Source organism: Pseudorca crassidens, chromosome 3 (genome assembly GCF_039906515.1).
Source record: "Pseudorca crassidens isolate mPseCra1 chromosome 3, mPseCra1.hap1, whole genome shotgun sequence".
In the NCBI taxonomy this organism is placed as follows: domain Eukaryota; kingdom Metazoa; phylum Chordata; class Mammalia; order Artiodactyla; family Delphinidae; genus Pseudorca; species Pseudorca crassidens.
The window spans coordinates 169,163,456-169,190,245 of NC_090298.1; the positions used below are offsets into that span (position 1 = coordinate 169,163,456).

The 26,790-nt window shown below is 52.7% G+C and overlaps 1 protein-coding gene across 2 annotated transcripts; it reads right to left on the reverse strand.

The window, feature by feature from the left end:
- CHAF1A (chromatin assembly factor 1 subunit A) lies at positions 1 to 26,730 on the reverse strand. Of its 2 annotated transcripts, none has more exons than XM_067734122.1 (15): positions 26,436 to 26,730; positions 23,676 to 23,726; positions 21,502 to 22,367; positions 15,886 to 15,942; positions 13,463 to 13,692; positions 13,259 to 13,319; positions 12,855 to 12,923; positions 9,964 to 10,190; positions 9,275 to 9,443; positions 9,036 to 9,116; positions 8,554 to 8,646; positions 7,558 to 7,810; positions 6,400 to 6,890; positions 1,053 to 1,149; positions 1 to 483 (listed from the first exon to the last, which is right to left on the reverse strand). In XM_067734122.1, exons 1-15 carry the CDS (start codon positions 26,485 to 26,487, stop codon positions 383 to 385), a joined length of 2,898 nt encoding a protein of 965 aa, XP_067590223.1. In that variant the 5' UTR covers positions 26,488 to 26,730; the 3' UTR covers positions 1 to 382. The 2 variants fall into 2 exon arrangements, with proteins under 2 accessions (XP_067590223.1, XP_067590224.1); XM_067734123.1 differs by lacking the exon at positions 26,436 to 26,730 and adding an exon at positions 25,972 to 26,328.
- Between the last annotated feature and the right edge of the window lie 60 nt (positions 26,731 to 26,790).

Consider the following 26,790-nt stretch of genomic DNA (forward strand, 5'->3'; position numbering starts at 1 on the left):
TCAGTCTAGACGATAGTTTATACACATCCATGTCAGGTCCGGATGCCACGCCGCACCCAAGGGGCTTCAATTCATTTACAAGCATCTCATCACAGTGCCTGCCAGGGGTCTGGAGAGCACAACCAGGCTTTCCCCGTGCAGGTCATCACATCACAATAATGCTTTATTAAAGGACAGAATAATATGCAGCTTTGGGGGGGAAATTTTTACAAATATCAAAAAGATCTAATCAAGCATCCTATATAAAACTTTCCAAACTTCCAGGGAGGTCTGCAAAGCAGGACAAAGTGCTCTTTACACAGGAATCGGGACTTTCAAGTATCTGAGTGGCATTGAAAATACCCTAACCATTCTACGTACATACACGGGCCAGTCGGGGCGCTCAGGAGGGGCCGAGTGAGCTGGAGGCCACGAGGCTCTCACTGGTGTTCATTCCCACAGACCCCCCAGCTCCAGGAGTTGTTCCACACGGGGCCTGGATGTCTGCAAAGCAAGAGAGGGAGGAGCTTCAGCCGCCGTGTCCGCTGTGGGGCCGGGCAGGCTGCCCGCTCCTCACTAGAGCTTCGGCCGCGTCCACCTCGAGCCCGTGTGCTTCCGTGGCACTTTCCAGCGGCTTTACCCTTGACCCTCCTGAGCAGGGGAAGCCCGTGGCAAAGATGAGGAAAGTGGGCAGCAAGGCCCAGTGGCTTGCTGGAGCTCATGCTGCCGAGGATGGCCGGCCTGGGGCTCACTGCCCCTGGGAAGCTTGGTTCAGAGGCTGCCCCTCACCAGTGCCGGCGCCCTACCCCGGACCCTCCCTCCCTGACACGGCTCATCACCACCAACCTTCAGGTCTCTGGTTTCCTAATTGCAGCTTTCAGACCAGGGCAGGCGGCCCAGGGCCTGGGCTGGAGCCTACTGCCTGCACCACCATCAGACCAGCCCACCCAGCACCTTCCAGGGCCTCCTCACTCAGTCCCCGTTAGTCACAAGAGGCAAGCGGGAGAGTGACCGTAACCATTCTTCCCTTTCCTGCCAGCCTGAAGGAAAAGAGGATTTGGGACCCTTCTCACCCCCAACATCCGAGATGTCCATGATCACACAGTCGCCTTCCTCCTCCTCCTCCTCCTCTGTGTCCGCCTGGAAGCCGTCCAGGTCCCCAGCTCCAACCTGAACAGACAAGGTGCATGGCCGTCAGCAGCGGCAGCAGCAGCAGACAGGGACGGTGTGAGCCCTCCCGCCACCCACTTCCCTACTCTTGACCTCCTCTGCCCATCTTGGCAACAAAGTTTGAGGAGTCTGTTTGATGGGTTATGATCCAAGGAAACTTTGGGGGAGTTCTCTCAAATGAACTAATTATGTTCAGATTTCTGAAAACTACCCCCATCGTTATTTACCTGATTACAAAAATAATTTGTTTATTGTTTTTGAATTAGAACTCTGGCTTTCCGGTTTGGTTTGAAAGAGAGATGGATAAAGCACACACTTTCTCTGAATTATGATTTGGACTAAGTGGCTGAGAAATTAGTTGGTCAGTGTTTCTTCTCTGCCCAACAGCTTCATCCCCTCTGCCTGATGCTTGGTAACTCTCCCTCTGATTGAGGCTCCGACCAGTTCTGCCCGTGAGGACACCATCTGCACCCTGTGGACAGGGGTTGGGAGGGGTGGGAAGGCTCTACGGAGGGTGGGATTTACAGTGAGATTCCCAGGCTGTTTTCATTGGCTTCCACCAGAGGGAACAGAGAGACAGACTGTGGAAAGTAACAGGACCGACTTTATACATCACCCATCCACACACGGCTCACACTCTGTACATGAACAAAGAGCCAGCAGAGGCGGTGGAGTTGGGGCTACTTCCGCGGGGAGGCTATTTCTCAAAACACTCCTGGAGTTCCTCTGCTACAGAAGTCTCCGTTTGCCTGGAAAAGGGACGACAGCACACCGGGGCTGTCCGCCTTGCCCACGGTCCCCCAGCCTGGCCAGCAGACGGGGTGCAAGCTCGCAGCCCCCTCAATGCTAGTGTAGAAGCTCCACGCTGGGCTCCTCGGGCTGGGAGCCACCGAGGCAGGAAAGGCCCCAGGCAGGCAGGGGCACCACTGGGGATGCTGTGGGCAGTTTCCAGCTACCTGTTTCAAGAGAGCTGACTGGCCAAGACGAACAGACAGCGCAGCTCTCCCCCGCGCTGCCCTGGAGGCACTGGTTTGGGTCGGGTGAGCGACGGGACAGATGTGTCTCTTGGAGCTCTCCCCAGCCCCTGGGCCCTCCAGACAGGAAGCCAAGGGCAGACAAATGAGGACTTCTCGGAGGAACCACCGCCCACTGCCCTGCAGGCACGCGACAGGTTTCAAGCCTCTGAAGTGAGGGTTCAGGACGGCGCCCCAAGTCCTGCTGCGCTGAGGGCCATGGGACAGCTCGCCACGCTGCTGTCACTACTGCAGGGGAGGGTGGAGCGCCGGAAAGTGAGCCTCCAGAGTAGGAAGACACTGAACCACAAAGCATGGAGACTGGAAAGGGCAAATGCAGCCCCTGCCCATGTAAAAATAAGACCAAGGCCGAAGGGTTGAGCTGCCGTGGGGCCACACACACACTTGGTGGCAGAACTGGCACCTGACCTCAGCCTGCTCGATTCACTAGATCATGGTACCTTGTAAACCCATAAGGTAGCATGGCTACTTTGAACTCTAAATGAAAAGAGTTTAGAATTCCCACAAATTGAAAAAGCCCAACCCAAGCTAAACTATTCATATGCATTTACAGTTTAGCAACAATTACCCTCAAGCGTGTGGAAGGATCAGTTAGTGGCTTTACCAAAACGCAAGGGGAAGCATTCCGCATGCTCCCAGGCCTCCTCCAAGCCCGACCTCAGAAACTTCCACCCGTGGCTCCCACTTTATGCTGGCGCCGTGCAGCACAGGCCCTGCTCAACGCACACCCAGAGCTATCCTCCCACCCGCCCTTCCAAATCAACCAGCATTTTGTCGGTCAAGGTCTCATTGAACCAGCCTCTCTTGCAGCTGGCGTGGCTATGCCAGAGCATTCCAGCCAGAAAGATAAGGTGGAAGTCTGCCTCCCCTCCAGCCAAACGGGAATCCTCCCCAGGGTGGGCTTGGCCATCCTCGTCTTGCTGGCTAGAGGTGCAGCAGCCGTTCTGCCACCATGAAGACAAGGCCACAAACTAAAGCAGGAGGGAGTGCGACAGGAGGTGCTTGGCCCTGGATGACAATGTTCACAAGCTCCGGACTTCTTGTTGCTGGAGACAAACTCCCATGAGTTTAAGGTGACGCAGGGGGCTTTATACCTAAGGCCTGCACAGTCCCAGGGGACCAAGTGCTGTCACAAGCAGGGTGTCCCACCTTGAGCACTCAGAGGAGCAGCTGGGATGACTCCCCACCACCCTGAAGAGCTGGTGCTCTGAGCTTCCCTTCCTGAGATGCACCCATTGTGCTGGCCCACGCTGTGGTCCTGGGGCCTTCCCACGGGATTCCCTGAGAAGGGGCTTTTAAACTGCAGACTTTAGCACCTACCCCACACCCACTGAATCAGAACCGCTGGGGCCAGCACACCCAGAACCACCGGCTGTGTAGCCATCCGTGTGTCCCCGCCACACCGCAGAGCCTCTTCAAGGCCTGTGAACGGGGAGAAGCCGCACTGACTGCTGTTCACATGTGTCTCGTGATGAAAGGCGTCACTGACTCTCATGAATCAACCCCTCTCACCTGAGGAGGGGCACCCAGTTTATGTGGGAGCATCTTCTCGTTCCTGGTAGCTCAGTAAACAAGGAAGCACCAATGAAACGTAAGAATCCACGTCAAGTGCCTGGCGTGAGGAGTAATAAGGGCTAAACAGTCGTTTTCCACGTAGAGAAACACAGGCAATGAACACGTGTGGGGACGGCCACACCAGGAGAGGAAGAGCAGAGAGGGGCTCAGGAAGACAGCTGTGTCTCTTGCGAGAATCTAAGGGAGGGCTGATGGGGGCAGGAGCCCACGAACACTGCTTGGATAAGGACACTAAGGAGGTCTTCCAGACCCAGCCCCTTTCAAACGGGCTCTCTGGCCAGTTTCAGCCAGAGCAGCCACACTCGCGGTCCTGCCAAGATTGTCTGGCTAACGACATCGACCGTGAAAAGGCTCTGCGGCTTGAACACAGCTTGAACACATAACGGATTGTTTTGGGTCAAGGCCCAGAGAGGGAAGTGTTTGTGGGGCTGGGGCCCCCAACTCCTCACCAGGTGGGCTCCCCCAGTACCAAGCCGTGTCCACAGGCCTCACAGGGACAGGGGCTGGGGAGTGGCAGGAACAGCCGGCATGACCACACCGGACGGTTCTGACGGTCCCTCTTGCTGTGACAGTTTAGGAAGCAGGTTTACGTCGCACCCGAGACCTCATTGGTCTGTGGGCTGCAGGGAGAAGGCTAAACATTACTCCAGGAGCCGTTGCCCCCCGGCCCTGCCCCGGGCCTCCTCACCCCGCTGGCCACACACTAACAGCAGAGGAGCAGGGGGCGGGGGGGGGGGGCAGGGGTGGGGCGCACACCGGCTCCCCTCTGTCTCCGTCACCACCCAGCCTTCAGCAGCAGCTCCTGCAGTGGCAGCGCCCCCGAGGAGAGCCCGGGATGTGAGTGGAAGACCCAGCTCCTCCTCGTAAAATCAAGTCTCCCCACATCTCTAGGTCTGTGAGACGCCTGCTTCAAGTGAGGACCCGGTGGGCTTCCCTGGTGGTGCAGTGCTTAAGAATCTGCCTGCCAATGCAGGGGACACGGGTTCGAGCCCTGGTCCGGGAAGATCCCACATGCTGCGGAGCAACTAAGCCCGTGAGCCACAACTACTAAGCCTGCACTCTAGAGCCCGCGAACCACAACTACTGAGCCTGCGCACCACAACTACTGCAGCGTGCATGCCTGTGCTCCGTAACAAGAGAAGCCACCGCAATGAGAAGCCCTCGTGCCGCAACAAAGAGCAGCCCCCGCAATGGGAAGCCCTCATGCCGCAACAAAGAGCAGCCCCCGCTCACCACGACTAGAGAAAGCCCTTGTGCAGCAAGAAAGACCCAAAACACAGCCAAAAATAAATAAGATTTTTTAAAAATTAGAGGCTTCCCTGATGGCGCAGTGGTTAGGAATCCACCTGCCAATGCAGGGGACACAGGTTTGAGTCCTGGTCCGGGAAGATCCCACATGCTGCGGAGCAACTAAGCCCGTGAGCCACAACTACTGAGCTTATGCTCTAGAGCCCGTGTGCCACAACTACTGAGGCCGCGTGCCACAACTACTGAAGCCCGCGTGCCTAGAGCCTGTGCTCCGCAACAAGAGGAGTCACCACACTAAGAAGCCTGCGCACGGCAACAAAGAATAGCCCCCGCTCGCCGCAACTAGAGAAAGCCCGCGTGCAGCAACGAAGACCCAACGCAGCCAAAAGTAAATAAAATATAAGGAATAAAATCTATCTTTAGAAAAGAAAAAAGTGAGGACCCAGTGCTCACACCACAAGGTTTCCAGTAAGAGTAGCTACAAGATGAGACTCATTCACGCCCACATTCCAGTAAGAGAAAGAACAATCAAACGTGGACCCAGGTCGAGGCTCGGGACCCAGCCTCTGGGTGTCCAGGCAGCACTGGAGACTTCACTCTGGGGACCAGCATCTCTCAGGAAGCCCGCCCACCACCAGGCGAGGGCAGGCCTCTCGCAACACGTGTCCCCACGGGGCCACGCGCTTCCTCCGCCACACGCTGTCAGGCTGCAATCACGTGGCTGGCTGTCCGCTCCACCGACGCCCATCTCTGTCTCCCATTAGATGGTGTTTTGCTCACCACTGTCTACAAGGCCTAGCAGGGTACCTAGTGCAGAGCAAGTGCTTAATAACTGTGTTAAATGAGTGCAAAAACTAAATAAAAGCCACGACGTGGAACGTTATTCAGCACTAAAAAGAAATGAGTTCTCAAGCCATGACAACACAGGGAAGAAGTTTAAAGGCACACGACTAAGTGAAAGAAGCCCATGGAAACACTAAACGGATGAGTGGCTGCCAGGGGTTGGAGGGAGGGAGGGATGAATAGGCGGATCATGGGGGTTTTTAGGGCAGTGACGCTCTTCTGCATGACACTGTAATGCTGGATACAAGTCCTCATACATCTGTCCAAACCCACAGGATGCACAGCACCAAGAGTGAACGCTAGTAAACCACAAAGTCTGGGTGACAGTGACGTGTCCACGTAGGTTCATCAGTTGCAACTGCTACACAGCTCTGGCTGGGGACACTGATACTGGGGGAGGCTGTGCGTGGCGGGGGCAGGGGGCGCACGGGAAATCTCTGTGCCTTCCCCTCAATTTTGGTCAGTTTTGTCACCTCAATTTTGCTATAAATCGAAAACTGCTCTAAAAAGAAAGATTGTTAAAGGTAACAAAGCCGCTGCGGGGTCTCACCTGCCCATCATGCCGGCGCTTCTTCATGAACTGCGTGATGCACATGCTGCCCACCGACTTCCTCTTGAGTGAGACAGGCGTCCCCTGGCTGGGCCCTGCGGCGGGGACGCTGCCACTGTCCTCCCTGGTGGCCGAGGGCACTGTGGTGACGTAACTCCACTGGCAGGGCACGGGCAGGTGCTCCTGGGCAAAGTTCTTTAGCACCTGTGGGTGGACGTACCAGCACATCCTGTAGTCGGGTCTCTTCTCATACACTGAGTTCTCAGAAATAATCCGCTTGAGCCTGGCCTTGGAGGGGACGGCAGTGTCCTCGCCGGCGGTGGGGGTCTGTGGACGGGAATGGCCAGGGCTTGGGGGGCTCGCGGCGCTGAGCTCAGGGCTGCCGGCGTCCTTGCTGAGCAGTCCTTGGCGGCAGCACTCCTGGAACTCCCGGATGATCACTTTGCTGCCATTCACGTTCCCGTGCAGCAGCGGGAGCAGCTGGGCCAAGACTGGCAGGGAGAGGGGGACATGTGGATGAGACTTGGGGCGGGATGGGATAAACGTGGCACCCGGGTTCCCCAACCTGTCACCGAGGCCGAGAAACACGGTCAGCTTCGGGTGGCCTTTTTTTCCCTTCTGGTTTTATTGAGATATAATCAACACACAGCACCGTGTAAGTTTAAGGTGAGCAGCAAAATGCTTACTGACATCACGAAATGACCAACCACGATTGGTTTAGTGCGGGTGGCTTTTTATGGGTGGACTTAAGACACGTGAACTTGCTCCAGAAGAGATTCTGAGAGGCCCAAGCCCCAGGAGGCAGGACTCGTTGCGATAAACTGTCATGTTTCACTTCATGAGCCTGTTTCCTTAGTTAACAGTCCTCACGTTCTGCTTCTGAGTGGCGGGCCCTCCCTGGCTTTGAAGAGCTAGGGATGTGTGTGCTGGTTGGGCAAACGGGCCGACTGAAGTGGCTGCCCTGTGCTGCTCCCGTGAGTGTCACAGAAAGGACACACGTGCTCAACAAGCGCTGGCTTTGGCTATTTTTTTGAAGAACTTCTGAATTACCACGCCACGTGCCTAGGAAGTCTCCTGCCTGCCCCGGGCCTGGAACTCCCTGGGCCTGGAGGAGGTGGGAGCCCGAACCCTCCGTCCCCACCCGTCCCCGGCACTCACTCTGCTGGTCCTTCTTCTCTTTCTTGGAGGCCTTGGGCGTCTGCTCCTCCTCGGGGGGCGCGGTCTCCAGCAGGCAGGCCGTGAACTGCTGCAGCACCTTCAGGTCAGCTCCACTATCCCTGTCGGCCGCCCAGACACAGCCGATCTTCACGGGCTGGAGGATGCGGAACCTCTTCCCCTTGGCCAGAAACTCGTCCCACTCCTTGGCCTTCAGTTTCTGGCGAACCTTGTGGTTCTCCGGGTCGGCACACTCCTTGCAGGTTAGAGAGGAGCAGACGCTTGCTCAGGGTCCCCCTCCCCGGCACCCGTGGTCCCAGCCTCTGGGGCAGTGAGGGCACGTGCAGGGGCGGGCCGGTGAGGAACGGCGCCCACCCAGCTTCCAACCCCCGATGGGTGATGAAACGGGCAGAGTATTTTCGGATTGAATGATAACTGGCACTTTCCCCCATTTGGTACCTTAGGTGCATCTGCCCCCTCTGGCCATCCCTGGGTAGTCACAGGTATTTTTTATTACCTCGCCAGTAAGCCTCTTAACGCCACTGTGGGTTTTCTGATTAACATGTGATCCTGAAGCTGAAATCACCATGCCCGGCCCTCTCCCACCCCAGACTGGTGCCACCGTCTAAGGCAGATACACTGCAGGCCCAACGAGACCTGTCTGCCTCGTTGGCTGGGAACGTACGAAGAACACAGGCCCTGCAAGTCTGGCTCTGAGACAAGTCACTCCCACAGTGGCATCAGCCCTGTCAGCTTCCCCACTACCCAAACACCACGACCTGGTAGGCCTTCGTGAGTCCTAGAAACGGCTCCCTCAACAGTCCCACCATCTGGCAGAACTGAGAAAGCTGGGGGGGGGCGGCAGTGCTGAGCCTCTGAGGCTGTGGGGAGCGAGGTCTACGTGGAATCGGCCGTGGGGGTGGGCTGAGACCTATGTCACCACCCCCAGGTCGGCGGCCACCAAGCTCCGGACCCATCCCCTCCCCGTTCACCCCTCACCTCGGTTACTCCTTCATCCTCAGACAGGTACCCATGGGGCACGAAGAAACCATCGTCCTCATCCTCATCCTCTCCCACCTCATCGTCGTCATCCTCAAGAAGAGAAAAAAGTACGTTCATGTGTGGAAACAACACATGCTTCACGTAAAATTTTAACCTGTGAACATCTAAGAAAGAAAGAGCCTCCTACTGCTTCCAGTCTCATTGCTGTGCACACCCTGAGGATCAGCCAAAATCCCATTACCCAGCCCCCACATCGTGCTCCAGCGGGGGTGGGGGTCAGGCAGGACACAGATAAGCACGGCCCAGACGTAAAGCAGCGGGAATGGTGGGCCCCTCGGTGAGGCAGCGAGCAGGCGGGCCCGTCCACCACTAGGCAGGTTACTGCCATCCAGTAAGGTTTTCCCAGAACAGCCGTAAACCCGGATGCTGTGTGTGAGGGAGCCCGGCCCAGAAGCCGTAAGCAGCCCGGCCGTGCTCACCCCTTCGCTGTGGGAGAGGGACTCCCCCGGCTCGTCCTCCTCCCACTCCTCGTCGCTGTCCACCTCGTAGTCAAGGAGGCTCTGAGGGGGCAAACACGCGGTGGTCACTGTCGTCCTCAGGATGGAAGGGGAAGGCAGAGCACGAAGGCTAGAACACTCAGGGAGTTCCCGGAGCCCAGTGACAAGGGCACACTGGGAAGGAAGCGCAGAGGGTCGGGAGCAGCTGCCCGCACGCTCACCCGGTCCTGGGCCCAGGGGTCCCTCGGGTGGATGACCGTCGTCTTCCTGTTCCACGTCCCCCAGTAGGCCGGCCGGTGGTTCTCGGAAAACTGCAGCAGCTTCATCCTGCCAAACCTCCTCCTTTCGGGGACGCCGTCCACTTTGCTGCTCTCCAAGATCACCACGCCGCTGAGGGGAGAGACCCCCGCTCAGAGGCCCTTCTGTGGCTCGCGCACCCACCACCAGCGGCCTTCCCCCCAGGGCAGCAGGCGGTGACGGGCAGCCCCAAAGCGGAGGCACCACCTGCCCCGAGACAGGCTAGCATTTATTCCAGGGGCGTGGCGCGAGGAGAGGGAGGAGCCTGACTGTCCAGCAGCTGCCCCACAGCGCGCACCAAGGCAGCGTGTGACGGGTAAGCTGGCATGAGCGGGGAATGTCCCTGCCCTGCCGGGAGGCCGGCACACACAGCTCGCCCTCCAAAGCAGGGCTTTCTGCGAAGCCACCACACCCGGGAGACTCTGGAGGCTCAGGGGAAGCCGGAACAGAGAGGTCTGGGGAAGCAGCCGAGTCTGGGGCCTGAGGCCCGGGTGGGAGAGGACCGGCCAAGGCCACGGGACGCAGGAGCGACCAGAACACAGGGGTCTGCCCGGGCCGCCCAGGGCTCTCTGACATCACCAACGGGCAAACGGCAGTCTCCGCCGGCACTAACCTGTTAAAAAGCTCTGTGTTCTGGTTACAAACCACGGTGGGCCCGGACCTGAGGGGCCGCCGGCTTTTCAGATCTTTCAGGAAGGAGAATTCGCCGCTCTGCTGCCGGAGGAGCTGGTCTAACTGGTCACAGAGGTCTTGGTCGAAGGCGGTCCGACAGCGAGGGGCGAGGACCATGTGCTCTTTGATTTCAAAAGGGGCAAACTTCCCACAGGAACCGGCCAGGGTCTGAAATGGAGAAGGGGCATGATGGCACCTCTACTGCGACACACCCGCACACAGCAGCGGTGAGGAGGAGCCGCCGGAAGTGAGGCCCGGTGCTTTCGAGTCGTCCAGGTTGGGAGGTCAGAGGAGACGCGTACACAGGCCACACGCTGCTTGATGGCATTTACGTGGGTTTCTGGAAAAGGCGAAACTACAGGGCCAGAGACTGTCGGCAGCCGCCAGGGCTGAGGTGGAAGGAGGGAGCTGTCTCGGGGGACGGAAATCCTCTACATCTTGATGACGGAGGTGGCTGCAGGGCCCTGTACATCGTCAGAACTTGCTGATCAGTACTCCTGAAAAGGACGGATCTCACTGGATTTTTTTTTTTAAGGATAATTAGACCTGGATGAGCAAACAGAGACCTAGGAGAGTGACCCGCCACACTGTTACAAGATGACTCGAAACAGAGCTGAAGCCTGATGTGAACCTGAAACATGGGTGTCTGTATCCTAAGAATCCTCCTCAGTAAACCCTGGTAGGTTTTTTTTTTTTTTTTGGCTGTGCCGGGCAGTATGTGGGATCTTAGTTCCCTGACCAGGGATGGAACCTGTGTCCCCTGCATTGGAAGTACAGAGTGTTAACTACTGGACATCCAGAAATTCCCAACCCTGGTAGGTTTGAGTTCCCTTCTTAGAGCTCCTTCAGCATCGTGAATGTCTGTGTCAGCGGATCCTGAGGGTGGCAGCAAGTGAGGACAACATGGGGGGTCAGGAGGAGCGTGTACGTCTCTGAGGTTGGGTATAAGAAGGCCAGCCTTTCACCCCAGCAAGAAAACAACAGCTGAGGCCAGCACCCTCACTGTGGGTCGCATGGCAGGGTCACCCAGGAACTGTTTAAAATCCTGATGCCCAAGCCAGGCCCATCAGGTTCTCTGGGATGGGATCCAGGCTCCAGTGATTTTTTTTTTTTTTTTTTGCGGTACGCGGGCCTCTCACCGTCGCGGAGCTCAGGCTCCCGACACGCAGGCTCAGTGGCCATGGCTCACGGGCCTAGCCGCTCCGCGGCACGCGGGATCTTCCCGGACCGAGGCACGAACCCGTGTCCCCCGCATCGGCAGGTGGACTCTCAACCACTGCGCCACCAGGGAAGCCCCAGGCTCCAGTGATTTTTAAAGCTCCCTGCTGAGTCCAACACACAGCCGAGGCCAAGAACCAGCAGACTGTTCTCCTCACTAACAGCTGCTGGGAACATCGGGTATCCGTATGGGGAAACATTAGGGCCACGCCCCAATCCACGAGCACAAAGAATTCCAGCTAAGCTAAGGAACTAAATAAACATAAAAAAACAAAACTTAAGCTAAAAAAAAAAAACAAAACTGGAAAAAATTAAAATGTGTCTATAACCACAGGATACATAAGGCTTTCGAAGCAAAACCCAATTACGATAAAAGAATAAAAATGTTCACATTAAAACGAAAAATTTCTGTACGAGACACCATCAACAAGTCAAGGGGGAAGGAATGGACTGAAGGAAGTATGTGTAGTGTACCCCACCAAGAATGAAAACCCAGACTATATAAAGAGCCAGAGATAGGGGAAAAAGCCTATCCTATAGAAACATGGGCAAGAAACAGGAACTGGCAAGTCACAGAAAAAGAAATAAAATGGCAAGCAAACATAAAAAGATGTTCAACTGCACTGAGAATCAAGGAAAAACGAAGTGAAACAAAGATACGTATTTTTCACCCATCAGGTCGGCAGTTATAAGAAAATTCGTCACACCCAGTGCTGGCAGTAAGTAGGCGGAGAGGACATATTTTGACGCACTGTGGGGACGGGAGACTGTCCATCAGCATTTCCTGCTGGGAGGGCACTTGGACAATAACAAATACAACTCTGTCAACGTTGTGTCCCCCGGACATAGTGGCAAGTCCGCATCCTGAGAGGTGTGCTGGTGACATCCATGCACCGCTTGGGGGGGATCAACAGGGGAGGGGGATATCAACGATGATGCCACTCACACCACGACACTTTACGCAGCAACGAAAAAGAATGAAGAGAGGCCAACATGGCAAGAATCCAAGATAGGGCTAAGCGAACAAAGCGGTAACATAATAAATTCATGATTTGTTACCTACATAAATACACATATATACGAAGGGATGCACGCGCCCAGAGAAAGATCTGGAAGGACACCCTTGTATCAGAGGGGGTGGGTCACACCTCTGGAGCATGGAGGGATGCGGGGGACGGAGGTCTGGGGTCTCCACAGGCAGAGGATGGTCTAGAAGGTGACCGGATGGCAGATGGGGAAGCAGAATCCTGTGCTGAATCCCACATGTTTTATGCTCAACCTTGTCTCCTATGTTGAGCAGAAAATCTCCGAGGGTGAGGACCGGGTCTTTCTCCCTTACACCTTCCCACACGGCTCCCACCACAAAACTGTTGACGAGGCAACCTCTAAACGCTTGGCAGTTTTAGTAAACGTGCCACTTTTTGCCTTTTTGAGCACACAGTGAATGACAAGATATTGAACCTCCAGATCCTACCAGCGATCAAAGCTCCCTGGGCAAGCAGAGGCTCCTCTTGATGAAAGCAGAGCCAGTGGGTCAGAAGACGTCTTTTTATTTTTCAAAAGGAACAGCCTGACAAAGGCCAAAAGTAAAGCCAAAGGAAGCCAGTTGCTCACCTTGGGGGCCTGTGGAGTCTTTGGTTTCTGAAAGAACCTCGTGATTTCCGCCTTCTCGGCTTTAATGCGCTGCAATGTAAGAGAAGAGGAGGATGAGGAAGAAATGAAGAGAAACTGTTTTAAAACATGCAAAAGCCCCTAGAACTGAACCCCAAGCATTTTTAGGTTGAAAGCATTATTTTGATGTTAGCTCTCAAAACCCACAAGTGGGTACCAGGCAGTCTCAAAAGGTCAGAGCTGCAGAAGGACCGGGATGTCAAGCCAGCAGGCACGTGTCAGTCCCTGGGCCCCCCACCCCGCTTCCCACTACCTCCAGGATGATATCCGATATCCAGCAGTAGTCAGGCAAAAGACCCCGCTTCTCAAACACAAAGGAAGATGCAAGTTCTGGGAGAACATGCTACCTTTTCTTCTTCTCTCAACCGTTTCTCCTCTTCCTTTTTCCGCTTCTCCTCCAGCTTAGCCCTAAGAGACATCAAACTCAGTTTCACCAACCAGCACAGGCCCAGCCCACGCCCGGCAATCGTCCCCCGAGGCCAGGCATGGGGAGGGGGAGGGGGAGGGGGAGGGGGAGGGGGAGGGGGAGGGGGAGGGGGAGGGGGACGCACTCCAGGGCCTCCTGGCGCTCCTTGCGCCGCTCCTCCTTGCGCCGCTGCTTCTCTGCCTTCTCCTTTTCATCCTTCTCCCGCTTCTCGCGCCGCTCCTTCTCCTTCAGCTCCTTCTCCTCCTCCCTCTTCTTTCTGGCCTCCTCCTTGGCCCGCCTGGCCTCCTCCCTCAGCTTCTCCTTCTCCTCCTTCTCGGCCCGGAGCTTCAGCTGCTTGCCCAGGCGCTCCTTATCCTGCACGGGAGACGGTCCACAGCTCAGCCCCACGGATGCCACAAAGGGCCATGCCAGCGTCCGGGGGCGGCCGTGCGCAAGCGGAGGGGAGGCACAAAGGAACCAGCCCCGGGAGCAGCCTGCTGGTCAGCGTCCTTACAAAGAGGGGGCTTTTCAGTCCACTACATTTCCTTCTGTCATGAGAAAGGCGATGAGGGTTAGCCGACTGCCACAGGACCTTCTGGGCAATTCAAAGTAAGATGCGTTTAAGACACCGTCTTCAAACGTGGGATGAGGGTCAATTTTTACTTAATTAAAAAAGACTAAGTAAGCACCTCTAGGCTGCCTACGCCGGGTACCTGCTGTTGGATCTGAACTGCATTTCTGCTCAGAAAGCTGTGGTGAAATAAAGACACAAAAACACCCACAGGTTTTGCCTCCCTACCTTCAACACAAAAACATTTTCCTTCCCATCCCCCCAAAACTATTCCAGACAATAGGGTTTCTTTTCTTTCTCTTGAAATGAGAGAGTGGGATGAGACAAGGAGGGGGAACCTGACGAGCAAGTCTTAAAAACAGGGGGGTAACTGAGACTTCCCTGGTGGCGCAGTGTATAAGACTCCACGCTCCCGATGCAGGGGACCCGGATTCAATCCCTGGTCAGGGAATTAGATCCCACATGCATGCCGCAACTAAGAGTTCACATGCCACAGCTAAGGAGCCCGCCTGCTGCAACTAAGACCTGGCACAACCAAATAAATTAATTAATTAAATACTAAAAAAACAAAAAAAACAGTGGGGAACAGATGAGAACACATTAAAAAATAAAAGAAAAAAAAAGTTTTTTAATCTTTACAGCCATTTCTCAAAAGAAAAAATTCTTTTTATCTTTAAAACCATTTCTCAAAAAACCAAACGAACAAACATTTCTTGGGATCTGAAAAGGTCAGATGTTAATAAAGGACCCAGAGTGATCTCTATGACTATGGCAGTGCCGTTTCATCACCAGCAGGAGGAAACAGCTAGTTTCTTGGATATTCTTTAAAGCGGGAACATTTTTAATCACATCAGTTCCTCATTCCAAAGAATTCGTATGTGGCCTGGGGCGCTGGGCTATTATATAATTTTGATTTTGTATTAAACAAGTTTCACCTCCCAGACTGAAGGGCATTACCTTCTAACATAGCGCAGGGTAATTCTCAAGGACAGGAACCACCAAAGATGGGCTTCTCACCTTTGGCAGAAGCCCGACAACTCAGCTTTTTGTATGGGCCTATGATCATGCCCTTGTGCCTAGAGAATATCCTACCCTCTGCCCTGATCAACCTTTGCTCGCTTCACAAGAGCCATAGAGGCATGTTGGTAGAGATCTGAGAAAGTCCTTGCCAGGTACCCTCCGCACGGGACTCGTGGGATACCTGAAGAAGGGGCTGGTCTGGATCGAGTAACGAGACCAGCCACGAGTGCCGGGTGGTGAGGAGGAGTCTCCCCCTGCTAACTACGAGGACAGGAGGCTTCTGGAATCAGGCCCTCCCCACTCGCGCCCCACAGGTGCCCATCTCTGAAACTACAATGAAGAATGAGATAAACTCTAAAATCAAACACAGCCATGAGGCAGACGGCACAGGAAGTGCCTGGTGAGCGCACAGCCAACTGTCATCAGCGCCCCTTCCGTGAGCTGGTCGGGGAAGAAGGCCATGGCCTTCTCTGCAATTCATCCAGTAAGGAAGAAGGCCCCTGCACTGCTGGGTGTGAAACATGGTGACCTCCAGATAACAGAATGGAAGACTCAGCAGGTAACCACTAAACAGTAATCACCCATCTGATGTAGGGGCCACCATGGTACAGCGCCTGGGAAGGGATGGAACTTCAATCTACGCGCGTAGGAGGCTGGGGTGCAGGGAGAGCCACTGGGTTCTTTTTAAGACAATTTTAAACTACAGTGGGGCTGCCCAACTATTACGACACTCAGAACTAATTATAATAAGAGCTTAGAAAAGCCTACGTGCAAAACCTTAGGATTCAACAAACCTAAAAATGATGCAACCCATAAGCACAAGGCCCAGTTATGCAAAATGAAGCAAGAATCAAAATAATGCTCAGAACAAGCAGGGGAGAGTGAAAACGGGGCCAGAGAAGGGCAAAGGGCTTTGTTTCCTATTTACTGCAAAAAGCACACCCGGGGAACTTTCTATTTCAGGGGACATATCTTACTCTTTGCGGTCTCATCTTGTTCTTCTCTGCAGAGCCTCTGACCAATTTCTTACTTATCTGAAAGGAAAGACATTGATCTATAAACATGGGTTTTCAATCACTTTCACACGTTTAACATACCGCACAGTCCTTGGGGAGGGCAAGGAGAAAACAATGTAAAACAACAACAGTGAAAACCTTTCCGGGTACCAGTTCCAGCAAACAGAACCAAAACTTCTTAGCTGGGTCACAAACTCCAACGCATGTGGGGACAAAAGGGGAGACTGGGAGGCAGATAACCAAAAAACGTAGGAGGTCAAGCTGGAAATAAGAAGCCACAGCCAGAGGCCTTGGTGTCAGGGAGACACAGAGTGGTAGGTCTGTAGGCACCTGGAGAGGAGGCACCCTGGCCACAGAGGACGGAGTCTTACAGGCACGCAGCCCAGCACTGCTGCTGCCCCTTCTGCTTCTCCCCGGAGAGGCTGACAGTGGAAATTTCCTGTGTGAGTACAGGCACACCAACACAACGCCATTTTCCCAACAGCATCTGCTCCCTTTGTGGCTCTGTGTCACATATAGGTAATTCTCACATTTCAAACTTTTTCATCATTATTATACTTGTTATGGTGATCTGTGGTCAGTGATCTTTGATGTTACTATTGCAAAAATAACGACTTGCTGAAGGCTCAGACAACAGCGTTATTTGCAGTGAAGTATTTTTTAATTATGGTATGTTCTTTTTTCAGACATAATGCTACTGCACACTAAATAGACTACAGTACAGCGTAAACATAACTTTTATATGCACCGGGCAACCAACAGATCCACGTGACTCACTTTATTGTGATACTCGCTTTACTGTGGGGGTCTGGAACCAAATCTGCATTATCTCCAAGGTCTGCTGTAATGTCTACAAATCAACACCCCGTGAGTCAAGTAAGACACGTTTACAGGCTGGATTCCCATGTTTGTACCCCCTGCCCAGCTCAGCCCTGCTTCTTAGAACACAGAGTAAACGCCCAGGAAGAGAAGTCAGCTGGCCAGAGGTGGCAATCTCATCTAGAACCCCTGTGTTCTAGAGCACAGCATTCTCTATCGTCCTGCTTCAAATTGATCATGGGCTACAAGGACTGACCAAGACGCACGGCTGGACTCCCTCACCATGCTGGCTAAATGGTCCCAGGTAGGAATACGCACAAGGAGTCCAGGCTACTGGCCTAAGCTACCTCCAGAGCAGGGAATCCTGGCGAACAGACCATTCATTGCATGGAAGACCAATGGGGAGAATTCAGGCTGGAAAGAAATACCCACCCGGGCTCATTTTAGACTTGAGGAGGCAGCCAGAAAATGAGACGAGGTGAAAAACCGAAAGCCCACTTCTCTTGAAATTGTCTGACATGCCAACAAAACTATGTAAAAACAGTGCTTCCTCTATCTGGGAAAGCCTCGCCCTAAGACCTCCTACCGAAGAAAACTACAGATTAAGACATCCTTCTTACTCAGGACGCACCGAGTCCTTTCTGGACTAAGCCTTCCCTCAGGAGGGGGCCGCGCACCGTCATGTGAAAGCCATGTGATTGGGAGAGCGCGCAATCCCACCTCACTGCGCAGGCGCCCACAGAAACGCCAAAGCCGTCTTACCAAGGGCTTAAGAAAAAGTATCTGCCTCTCCAGCATCCACTTGGCCTGCCAAGCCTGCGGGACTTGAGCCCCACAAGAAAGGATTTAACAGCAGGACTTGTAAGGTGCTGTGTCTATATCGTTGTCCTTTGTGTTCAAAGATGGTAGCACCAAACGTGACTGCCAGACCGCTATATGAGGGTGTTTGGGGAGCAAGACGCATCTCTTCGGTCTTGCCCATACTTGTTGAATTTCAGCTGCGGAATCAGTGCCTTTCACAATCGTCCCCTTTGCTGTGAGTCCAGGAATGAGAGAGTTGACGTGACTACCAAGAGCTGGCTTAACGATATCCAACAACCAGAGCAGTTACGATTTTATTTAAAACTAGTATCTCTATTGCTGTACCAGGCACTCGGATAGACCTTACTGAACAGATATAATTTTAATCTTGACCTTTGACCCAAGTATTTATAAAACTCTCTCAAAATATAGGCCACACATTTTACTGACCTGGAACTCAGCTACCAAAAAACAAGATCCAGGATTCCACAATGAGGCTGAAACACACACATCAACTACCCCAAAGAGTCAAGGCAGATATAACCACGTCTGTGAGGCAAAATTCCTGCACTTTATTCGGGAGAATCCTAGGGCCCACTCACTCTGATGTGATACATAAGGAGGTCTAATTTCTAGGCCCAGAGCAAGTAAGCAGCAGTAAGTGAGGGGAGGAGAGGTGGCTGTGGACAGGCCCCGCAGCAGCTAGAAACCTGACAGCAGAGGAGGGACAGCAGGCGGAGGGGAGACACGACCCTAACTGGTCCAGGCATGTGGGGACTGAGAGCAGGCAAAAACTGACACGCCCGTTCCTGTGAGCCTGCAGTTCCACTTAACAACTCAAGGAAGCTCATGACAATTATTGTTTGTCAAGGCCAAGCATTAGAGACAACAGAAATATCCATCAAGGAGAATGACTATGCAAACTGCAGTTTATCCACACCATCACGGGACCATCAGCGTATGATAGAGCAATTAAAAAGAGATCTTCCCATCCCAGTGTAAAAAAATTGCTAAGACACCCTGGAATGAAAAAGAAACATATTTACACTATACGGCCCATGTAAAGAAACAAAAATGATACTGTTTATTCCTAGGGATCTCTCACATACACACCACACAGAGAAATATAAGATGAAGATAGTGGCAACCTGGGGGACAGAAAAAAGCCAAAGGGGGCTGCAATGTTTCAGTGATCTTTTTTAAACATGGAGAATTTAATACTTGTATAATTTAAATTACCTGGGAAACAGTCCCAGCGTCTGTACAGAGGCAAGCCAAGATTCCAATAACACCACCATATCCACACAATCCTTTATGGAACAATAATCTTGAGTCATCGATAATGTAGGCTGAATTACACATCTAACTGCAAACAAACTGGAGAAATGGTTCTATCCTAGGTGGTAAAAAGCTCTGATGACAAATAGCCACGTTCTGGCTAATCAAGAGACCCTAGATTATCTCAAAAAGGTGTTCCTAAATTGTTTTTCAAAGTCGGACTCTAGATACCTGGGAGTACTTTAAAAAACAAAACAGGGACTTCCCTGGTGGCACAATGGCTAAGAATCCGCCTGTCAATACAGAGGACACAGGTTTGATCCCTGGTCTGGGAAGATTCCACATGCCACGGAGCAACTAAGCCCGTGTGCCACAACTACTGAGCCTGCACTCCAGAGCCCACGAGCCATAACTACTGAGCCCGCATGCTGCAACTACTGAAGCCCGCGCACCTAGAGCCTGTGCTCCCCAACAAGAGAAGCCACCGCGATGAGAAGCCCGCTCGCCACAACGAGAGAAAGCCCGCGCGCAGCAACGAAAACCCAACGCAGCCAAAAATAAATAAATATATTAAAAAACAAAAACGAAACAAAGCTCTCTCAGGACACACACACACACACACACACACACACACACACACACACAAAATAGAGGACCAGCAAATGCTTAGGGGTTCCAAATGCAGAGATTTTACGATTCCAAGTCCAGAACTAACGGAGCCCAATAAAAACCACACACGTGACATGGTAATAGGAAACAACCTGTAAGCCTTCAACAAGTGTCTGCCTACAGTCTGGAGAGGAGGAGGAGGAGACAGAGAGGGAAAACGGAAGAATAATAGTATTCCCCACAGTCCCAGGGGTCAGGAAAAACTTGGGCCCACAGCAGGCAAAGGTGTGAAAGTCAGGTACCAACCATGAAACCAACCAACCAACCAGGAAATCCAGCACTCGCGAAAGGTGAGGAGCTAAACTGGAAAGCTGAGTGTGTGAGGCTCGGGGTGGGCTGTCTCCGCCAGGCCCTCAGGCACCTCCTGGTGATCATTCCATTTTGCTCTCATACCTGTGTTGTCACCCAAAGTCACGGGGCTCTACTCCCATCCTATGGGTGACTGGGGCGATTTCCTGCCACAGGCTGGGTGGCGGGGGTGGGGTGGGGGCCTGAAGGCTTCGCCACCTGCAGTATGAATTATCTGCAAAGCTGTGCGGTAACACTGTCTTCTAGAACATCTCAAAACTCCAAGCCTGTGTTCAGACCCAGATTGAGTGTCTCAGAGGCAGGATTTCCTACACGCAGCCCACTTGGTTTCATGTGCTCAGATGTTGCATGGCCACTCAAGCCAGCGGACAAGAAGTAACACTCTTCTGTGACAAGGTCTAATTGCATGGCTCCCCAGTCCTCAGGCTTGGCTATGGGCATAAAAACAAACTTAAAAAAAAATGAAGCTATTAAGAAGAATGGAAACATGTGTACATGTCCTGCTCTCCAGGTTCACTGGCTGTCATGAGTCATGTGACAAAGTAGCTCTGCAAAGCAGAAGCAGCCGTCTGGAAGGATTCTGAGCAACTGGGTGGACAGAACAGAACAAGATGGCTGACGGCAAGGGACTCAAACTCGGATTTTGAGAGTCTGGGTAAAAGCTCAGATGGGAGTTTAAAAAATGAGTATGTCAGTCTGCCACATTTAGAAACTTAGAAGGAAAAAAGACGACCCCGCTCTTGATTGATATTTTGTGTACCTAAAGAGGAAGGCATTTTTCCCATTCTCCAATCTCCTCAAGGAGGTAAAAGACAAGAAATGAAACCATCTAGAAACATAACTAGTCCCTTAGAGATCAAATTTTAGAAAGCAATCAAGGTTGGTGGTTTATGGTCAGATTAAGCAGGTACAGTTAGCAAATGAATAACCCACCCCAGGATCCAATCTTATGTGAAAGCCTGATGTGAACAAACACAAGTGCTACAAAACCAAAAAAACCCAAAGAACACTGTTCAACATGCTTTGGTATTCTTGACTGATTCTATCAGTTTTACCCACAGGACCTCAAGGACAGGTGAGAAGAGAGACATCGGCCACTGTGCCACTCAGACGGCAGTAACAGAAACAGGCATTTCCAAAGTCACCCATCCAGGTCCTTAAACATGGTGCTAGGACTCTCCTGTTCTCGCCATTCTGGGTGAGGTTTTTAAGATGGGCAGGCCGTGCTGACAAGAGCTGACCCTAAAGAATGCCCCTGTTTTGTTCTCCTGCCATCTTGGGGTCTCTCCACCAATGCTTACTGACTGCTTACTGACAGCAACGGCCCTACGAGTCTTGTGTTGGAACAGCAGGCACGCAGGGAGCTGAAGCTAAAGGCTGAGTCAAGGGTCACAGCCGCCCGCTTACACCCGTTAGTCACTAAAGTGGCTGAGATGACCAGCACCGTTAATTAGGTGTGAACAGCGCTACCAGGATGGCACCGACACACCGGCGACTCACGGAACCATCAGCACATCGCAACGTACACACAACCAAACACCCCAATGGCTTTTGATGCCGGAAAGTCACAGGACTTGCTCTCTGGCGCCACTTGCTCGGCCACGAGCCATCTGGGGGACACAGCGTCCCTGGGTGAAGAGGGAGGGGCCGTACCCAGAAGCCTCTGGATTCCGACGGCACTGATTCGGGGGAGATACTCACTCTGCGGACGGGTGTGGAGGCGGGGAGGGGGCTAGGGCTGCTGTGCTGCTTGGCGGGTGCAGACTGCCCCTCGGGTGAGCTGGTGGGAGAGGAGGAGCTCAGGGACGAATGGCTCAGGACAGAGTCCTCTTCGGGGCTGGACTCCAGCGCCTCGCTCTCGGAGGGCACAGCCTGGCCCGGAGGTGTGGCAGGAGGAGACTTGGCTCGGGTTCTGGCAGCCAGGATATCCTGTAGGACAACCACGGGCACCTTCCCTTTGAATAGGATGCCCCTGGCCCCGCTCCAGCCGTCCTGGTCCTTCTCTGAGCACGTTCTCAGGCCACCGGTCAGCTCAGGAAGGCTTTGGGGCGAGCCCTTCTGTGAAAGTCCCCTCCTCTCCACGCCCCCCGAGTCAGCACCCCCCGCCTCCGTTTTGCACGGGAGGTCTGAAAGGGCCTCTTCGGGAAACGCCAGCTCGTCCTTCTGACTGACCATTGGCAGCCCCCTGTCATCTCCAGCTTCGTCTGTGACCCCGTTTACATTCTCTTGGGAGGGAGAGGCTGCAGAATTTAGCTTATCGTGGCCCATGGTGCCGTCCGGCGGGTCACTCGAGTCCTCCGTCAAATCGATTATGACCACAGTCTGGCCAATACTGGTTTCGACTTGACTTCTTAAAAAGTTATCTAAGGGGCCCTTCCCGTTGACAAGTTTCGGCCTAAAATCTATGTCGGAGCCCATGTGACAGCTGTCCTCCAAGTGGTCCAAAGAGGTCTCTAAACCAGGGACATGACCCTGCACAGGAGCACCCTGAGCGCCCCCCATGTCGTCCAACCCGTCGTCGGTCTTCTCCTTTGAGACAAGATTCAGGCGCTTGAACGGCAGACGAGCTGAAACCAAAAGAGAAGGAGGCCGTCTGTTGAGTGAGAGTGTGAAGAGTGACAATCAATGCTTTAATATTCCACATGCTCAATGAGTAATCGACCTTGCTGTGCTTGGGGGTGGGGGGAATTTCTAAAGTTTAAAAAGGGGTTATCTTCTCATTATGTACTTTTCCAACATCCTAATTAAAAGCAAAAGCAACAAACAAACAAACAAAAAACTGACAAGCTTTCATAGCGGGGACACTGCAAGAATTTCAAAGAAGACACTTTCTGATCTGTTTGAGATTCAGCTCAAATTCCAAAGTTATTTATTATGGGTGGAAATCTCGTTTGAAGATAAGTGCATCTGGCTCTGAAAAGCGAAAGAGATAGATCCATTTGAGGAAAGACTTCGTTCTGCTCCCAGCATCCCAAGCTGTTAGCTCTTCTTGCCAATGAAACAAGTACCCTCCCACTGCATGCCAGCCTTCTGGCTGGTCCCAAGAGATACACAGCAATACCTCAAGAGAGTGAGGAAGTTACACCTCAAGAGAGTGAGGAAGTTCAGGTGAGTGACTTCCCAAGAAGTCCACATGTACTCAAATGCCCAAACATCTTATTAACTATTTTCTAATATAATAGACTCAACAAACAAGCCTGGTTTTGGTCAGTTTATAAAATTATCATGCCCTTGGATTCTACAGTTTGCCCCTAATTCTTTAACCTCAGAAGACGGTTGCCCTTCTTTTGATTCCCACCAACACCAAACCTGCTATCAATTGACACAGGAGAAGGCAAACTGCTACAGGGGAACCAGATAACCAAGCTTTGAAAACCAGAAACCATCCTTTTTTATACAGTCCAGCCACTAACCTGGCCTAAGGGTAAATCCACCCCCCTTTTTACGCGAAAAGATTTGAGGACACTTCCTGTAAAACGCTGTTCAACCAGGGGCAGCTGTGCCTGCCATGTCTGGAGACATTAAACATCACGACTTGGGAGATGAGGCTAGGAATGCTGCTAAACTCTCCACAGTATACAGGACAGCCCCCCATGACAAAAACATTACAAAATGTCAATAGTGCTGGAGTAGAGAAATCCAACTGTAAGGGCGGCAACCTCTGGATATGCTCCTGGCCAACAGCAGTGTAATGAAACGGGTTTCCCAGCTTCCAGTTGTAAGATGCAACTGTTTTCTCCCCTTTAGCCCCTTGGAGGCTTCTGCTGGGGGCCCCAAGAGATGGCCTCTGCTCAAGGGGAATTGAAAATATAATTGAGAGGATAATTAAGGATATAAACCAGGAACAAATATTTAACCCATTCCCAGAAAGTTACCTTGTATTAACTTCTTGACTGGAAAAGCTGGTCTGTCTTTGCAATCCATGGCTGTGAATAAGTGTCAGAGGATAAGTTATTAAGTGCTGGAAATAATGAAGTAGCAAACACACATGTAGTACCTACTGTGTACAAAGTGGTTGTCCAGTGTGGCTGATTTCGCCCCTAATCCCACCTCCCCAGGAACATTTGGTGACGTCTAAGGACATTTCTGGCTGTCATGACTGGAGAGAGGGCACAAACAGCATCTAGTGGGTAGGGGACAGGGATACTGCTAAATATCCTGCAACACACAGGACTGAGCCCCACGACAGAGGATTATCTGGCCCCAAAATGTTAATGAGTTGAGAAATTCTGCCCTGGACACCGTCACAGCTCGTTTTATTTTCCTTGAGCACTTATCACTCTGAGACTTCTGTGTTTATGTCTCCCCCCACCATCAGAACACCAGCTTTATGACAGCAGGGAAACGTGTTCCACACTGTACCTGAGGCACGGGCTCAGGGCCTGGCACATAGTGGGAAACCAATGAACACAGTAACAGGGACAATGAAAAGAAGACTGAGTAAAAGTAGAGATGAGAGAAAACATTGTATCACTGATTTCACCATTCACATGAGCCCAAATCATCCTCCTCCAAACCAACCCCTCCCCACCAACATACCTGTAAAATTAGAATAAGGCTTATTTTCTTTAAAAACAGAGTTTATAAAAGGTAATACATCTTAAAGCATTTCAAGCTTGCCAAGCTGGAGCTCAAGTGCTGTCAAGAAGTGATAAGGGAGAATGTTTTCCTGCACGCACACAAAAAATCTCAAAAAAAGCATAACGATATCAAAGCTGATGCAGAAATGACTATAAATAGAACCAAATCTTTGGATAAATATCTTCAAATGGCTAGAATAAGTTTAGAAGCTGACACCCGCTAGATCTGGCTTGGAAAAGTCTAGTTCAGTTATTTTGGCCAATCTACATTTTTTTTTAAAAAAATACATACAAGTGAGTTTTTTTTTTTTTTTTTTTTCGGTACGCAGGCCTCTCACTGTTGTGGCCTCTCCCGTTGTGGAGCACAGGCTCCGGACGCGCAGGCTCAGCGGCCATGGCTCACGGGCCCAGCCGCTCCGCGGCACGTGGGATCTTCCCAGACCGGGGCACGAACGCGTGTCCCCTGCATCGGCAGGCGGACTCTCAACCACTGCGCCACCAGGGAAGCCCCAACTGAGCATTTTTTAAAAGCAGATCAGGGCCTTTTAAAAAACTCAGCTGTCCTTAGATGAAGCTGCTCTCCCCACTTCCAAGCTTAGAATATAAGAAAAGTACTCAGAGACTCACATTTCCTTTCTACCCATTTAAAGATATCATTCTCAAGTTTTCAGTTACCAAAAACATGGATTTCCCCCCATCAGCTGAAGGACACATAATCTTTAGCCACTTAAATTTATTTTTAGGACAACCACAAGGACTTATTGGCATGGCCCTGAGTCACCAGCTTTGACGCAAGTGGAACAGAGGTGACCTGGGGCCCAGAAACAACCTCAGGTCGACATAAAAAGGGATCCCATCCAGGGATTCAGATTGTTCAAAGGTACACATACAAATTAACAAATACTTCTGAATAAACTTACCACTGCTCTTTATCCTGAGATTATATCCCTCCTAATTTTAGTTGGCATTAAAACATCCTTCCCTTTTATGGTGCATAGTCAAAACAGATGGTGCTTTTAAGACTTTTAAATTAAACATGCTTAATGGGTCAAATGACAATCAGTCCCAACTTTATTTATATGAATTCTATGTCTCTTTGAGATCCCGAAGTCTGGAAACAATTAGCACAGTGGTTCTCAGCTAGGGGGCCCCTCGACAATGCTTCGGATACACTTTTGGTTGTCGCAGCTGGGAAGAAGAGGTTGCTACTGAGATGTAATGGGTGGAGGTCAGGGATGCTGCTCGACCCCCCACAGCGTACAGGATGGCCCCAAATGTCAGTAATGCTGATGTTGAAAAACCCTGAACTAGACTAGTTGATGTCCCTACCAACCCTTAATTCATTCAACCAACCCATCTTTATTGGGCACCTACTATGTACCAGGCATTGTGCCAAGTGCTGGTGGTAAAATGGGAGTCAAGCAGGGGAGACAAGCCGTTTGGTCTTCCTTGGTTCACCACCCCACGTTTTGGGGGCCTGCCAGGCGCCAGAAAGCCCCCTCCCAAGACACAGGAAGCAGAAAGACAGGTCTTCACCATGCATATCCGGCAGCATCAAGAACCCGAGACCCCTACCATCCGGGCCGCTTACCTGGGCTGGCCCTGACCCGCAGACGCAGCTGTTCTGGTCCCCGAGCCCGTGTGACCCCGGACCTCAGTTTCCCCACCCGGCCACAGGGCCGCTGCAGGGTTCAACTTGTCCAGGGGACACAAACGCACTCGGTAACCTGCAAACCCGTCCCTTTCGCCTCCCTGGGCCTCAGCTTCCCCTCCTGGCTACACACACACCCGTCACCGCAAAGCGCTCTGGAAGGACAAACTGACGCAAAAGTGCCGGAAAAAAAAATGGTTGCGGCTGCAACAATAACGTCAAGGAGGGTGCCCTTCGAACTGCAAGGCCCTTCCTCGGGATTGTTAACGGCTCCACGGACCGAACGCCAGGCGGGGAGGAGCGGGCCCAGGGCCGGCAGGCCCGTCCGCCCCCAAACCGCCGCCTCAGTCCGCACAGGCCGCGCGCCGCGACCCCCCTTCCCCTCGGCGTGGGCCGGAACCGACCTGCGGCCGCTCCGCGGGCGCCCGGCGCCCCGCACTCCGGCTCCTCCAGCATTGCTCCGGCGGCGTCTCGAGCTCCCCTCAGGCGGCGGAGGCGCGGTCTCCGCTCAGGCGGCCGCTGCTGCTCGCCCTCCCGCCCGCGCCGCTACTGCCGCGGCCGCAGCGCTCGTATTTGGCGGGAACCGCGGCGACCCCCGCGGCCCACGCGCGGATTGGGTGAGGCCGAGTCACGTGACGGTCCTCCTCGGGAAGAGAGGAGCTCCGGGAGCATCCTCGCGAGAGCCGAGGCTTCCATTGCTCCCATGGCTCCCCTATTGATATTCCCGCGGTGGGCGGGGCTTCTTCTCGGCCGCCTGTC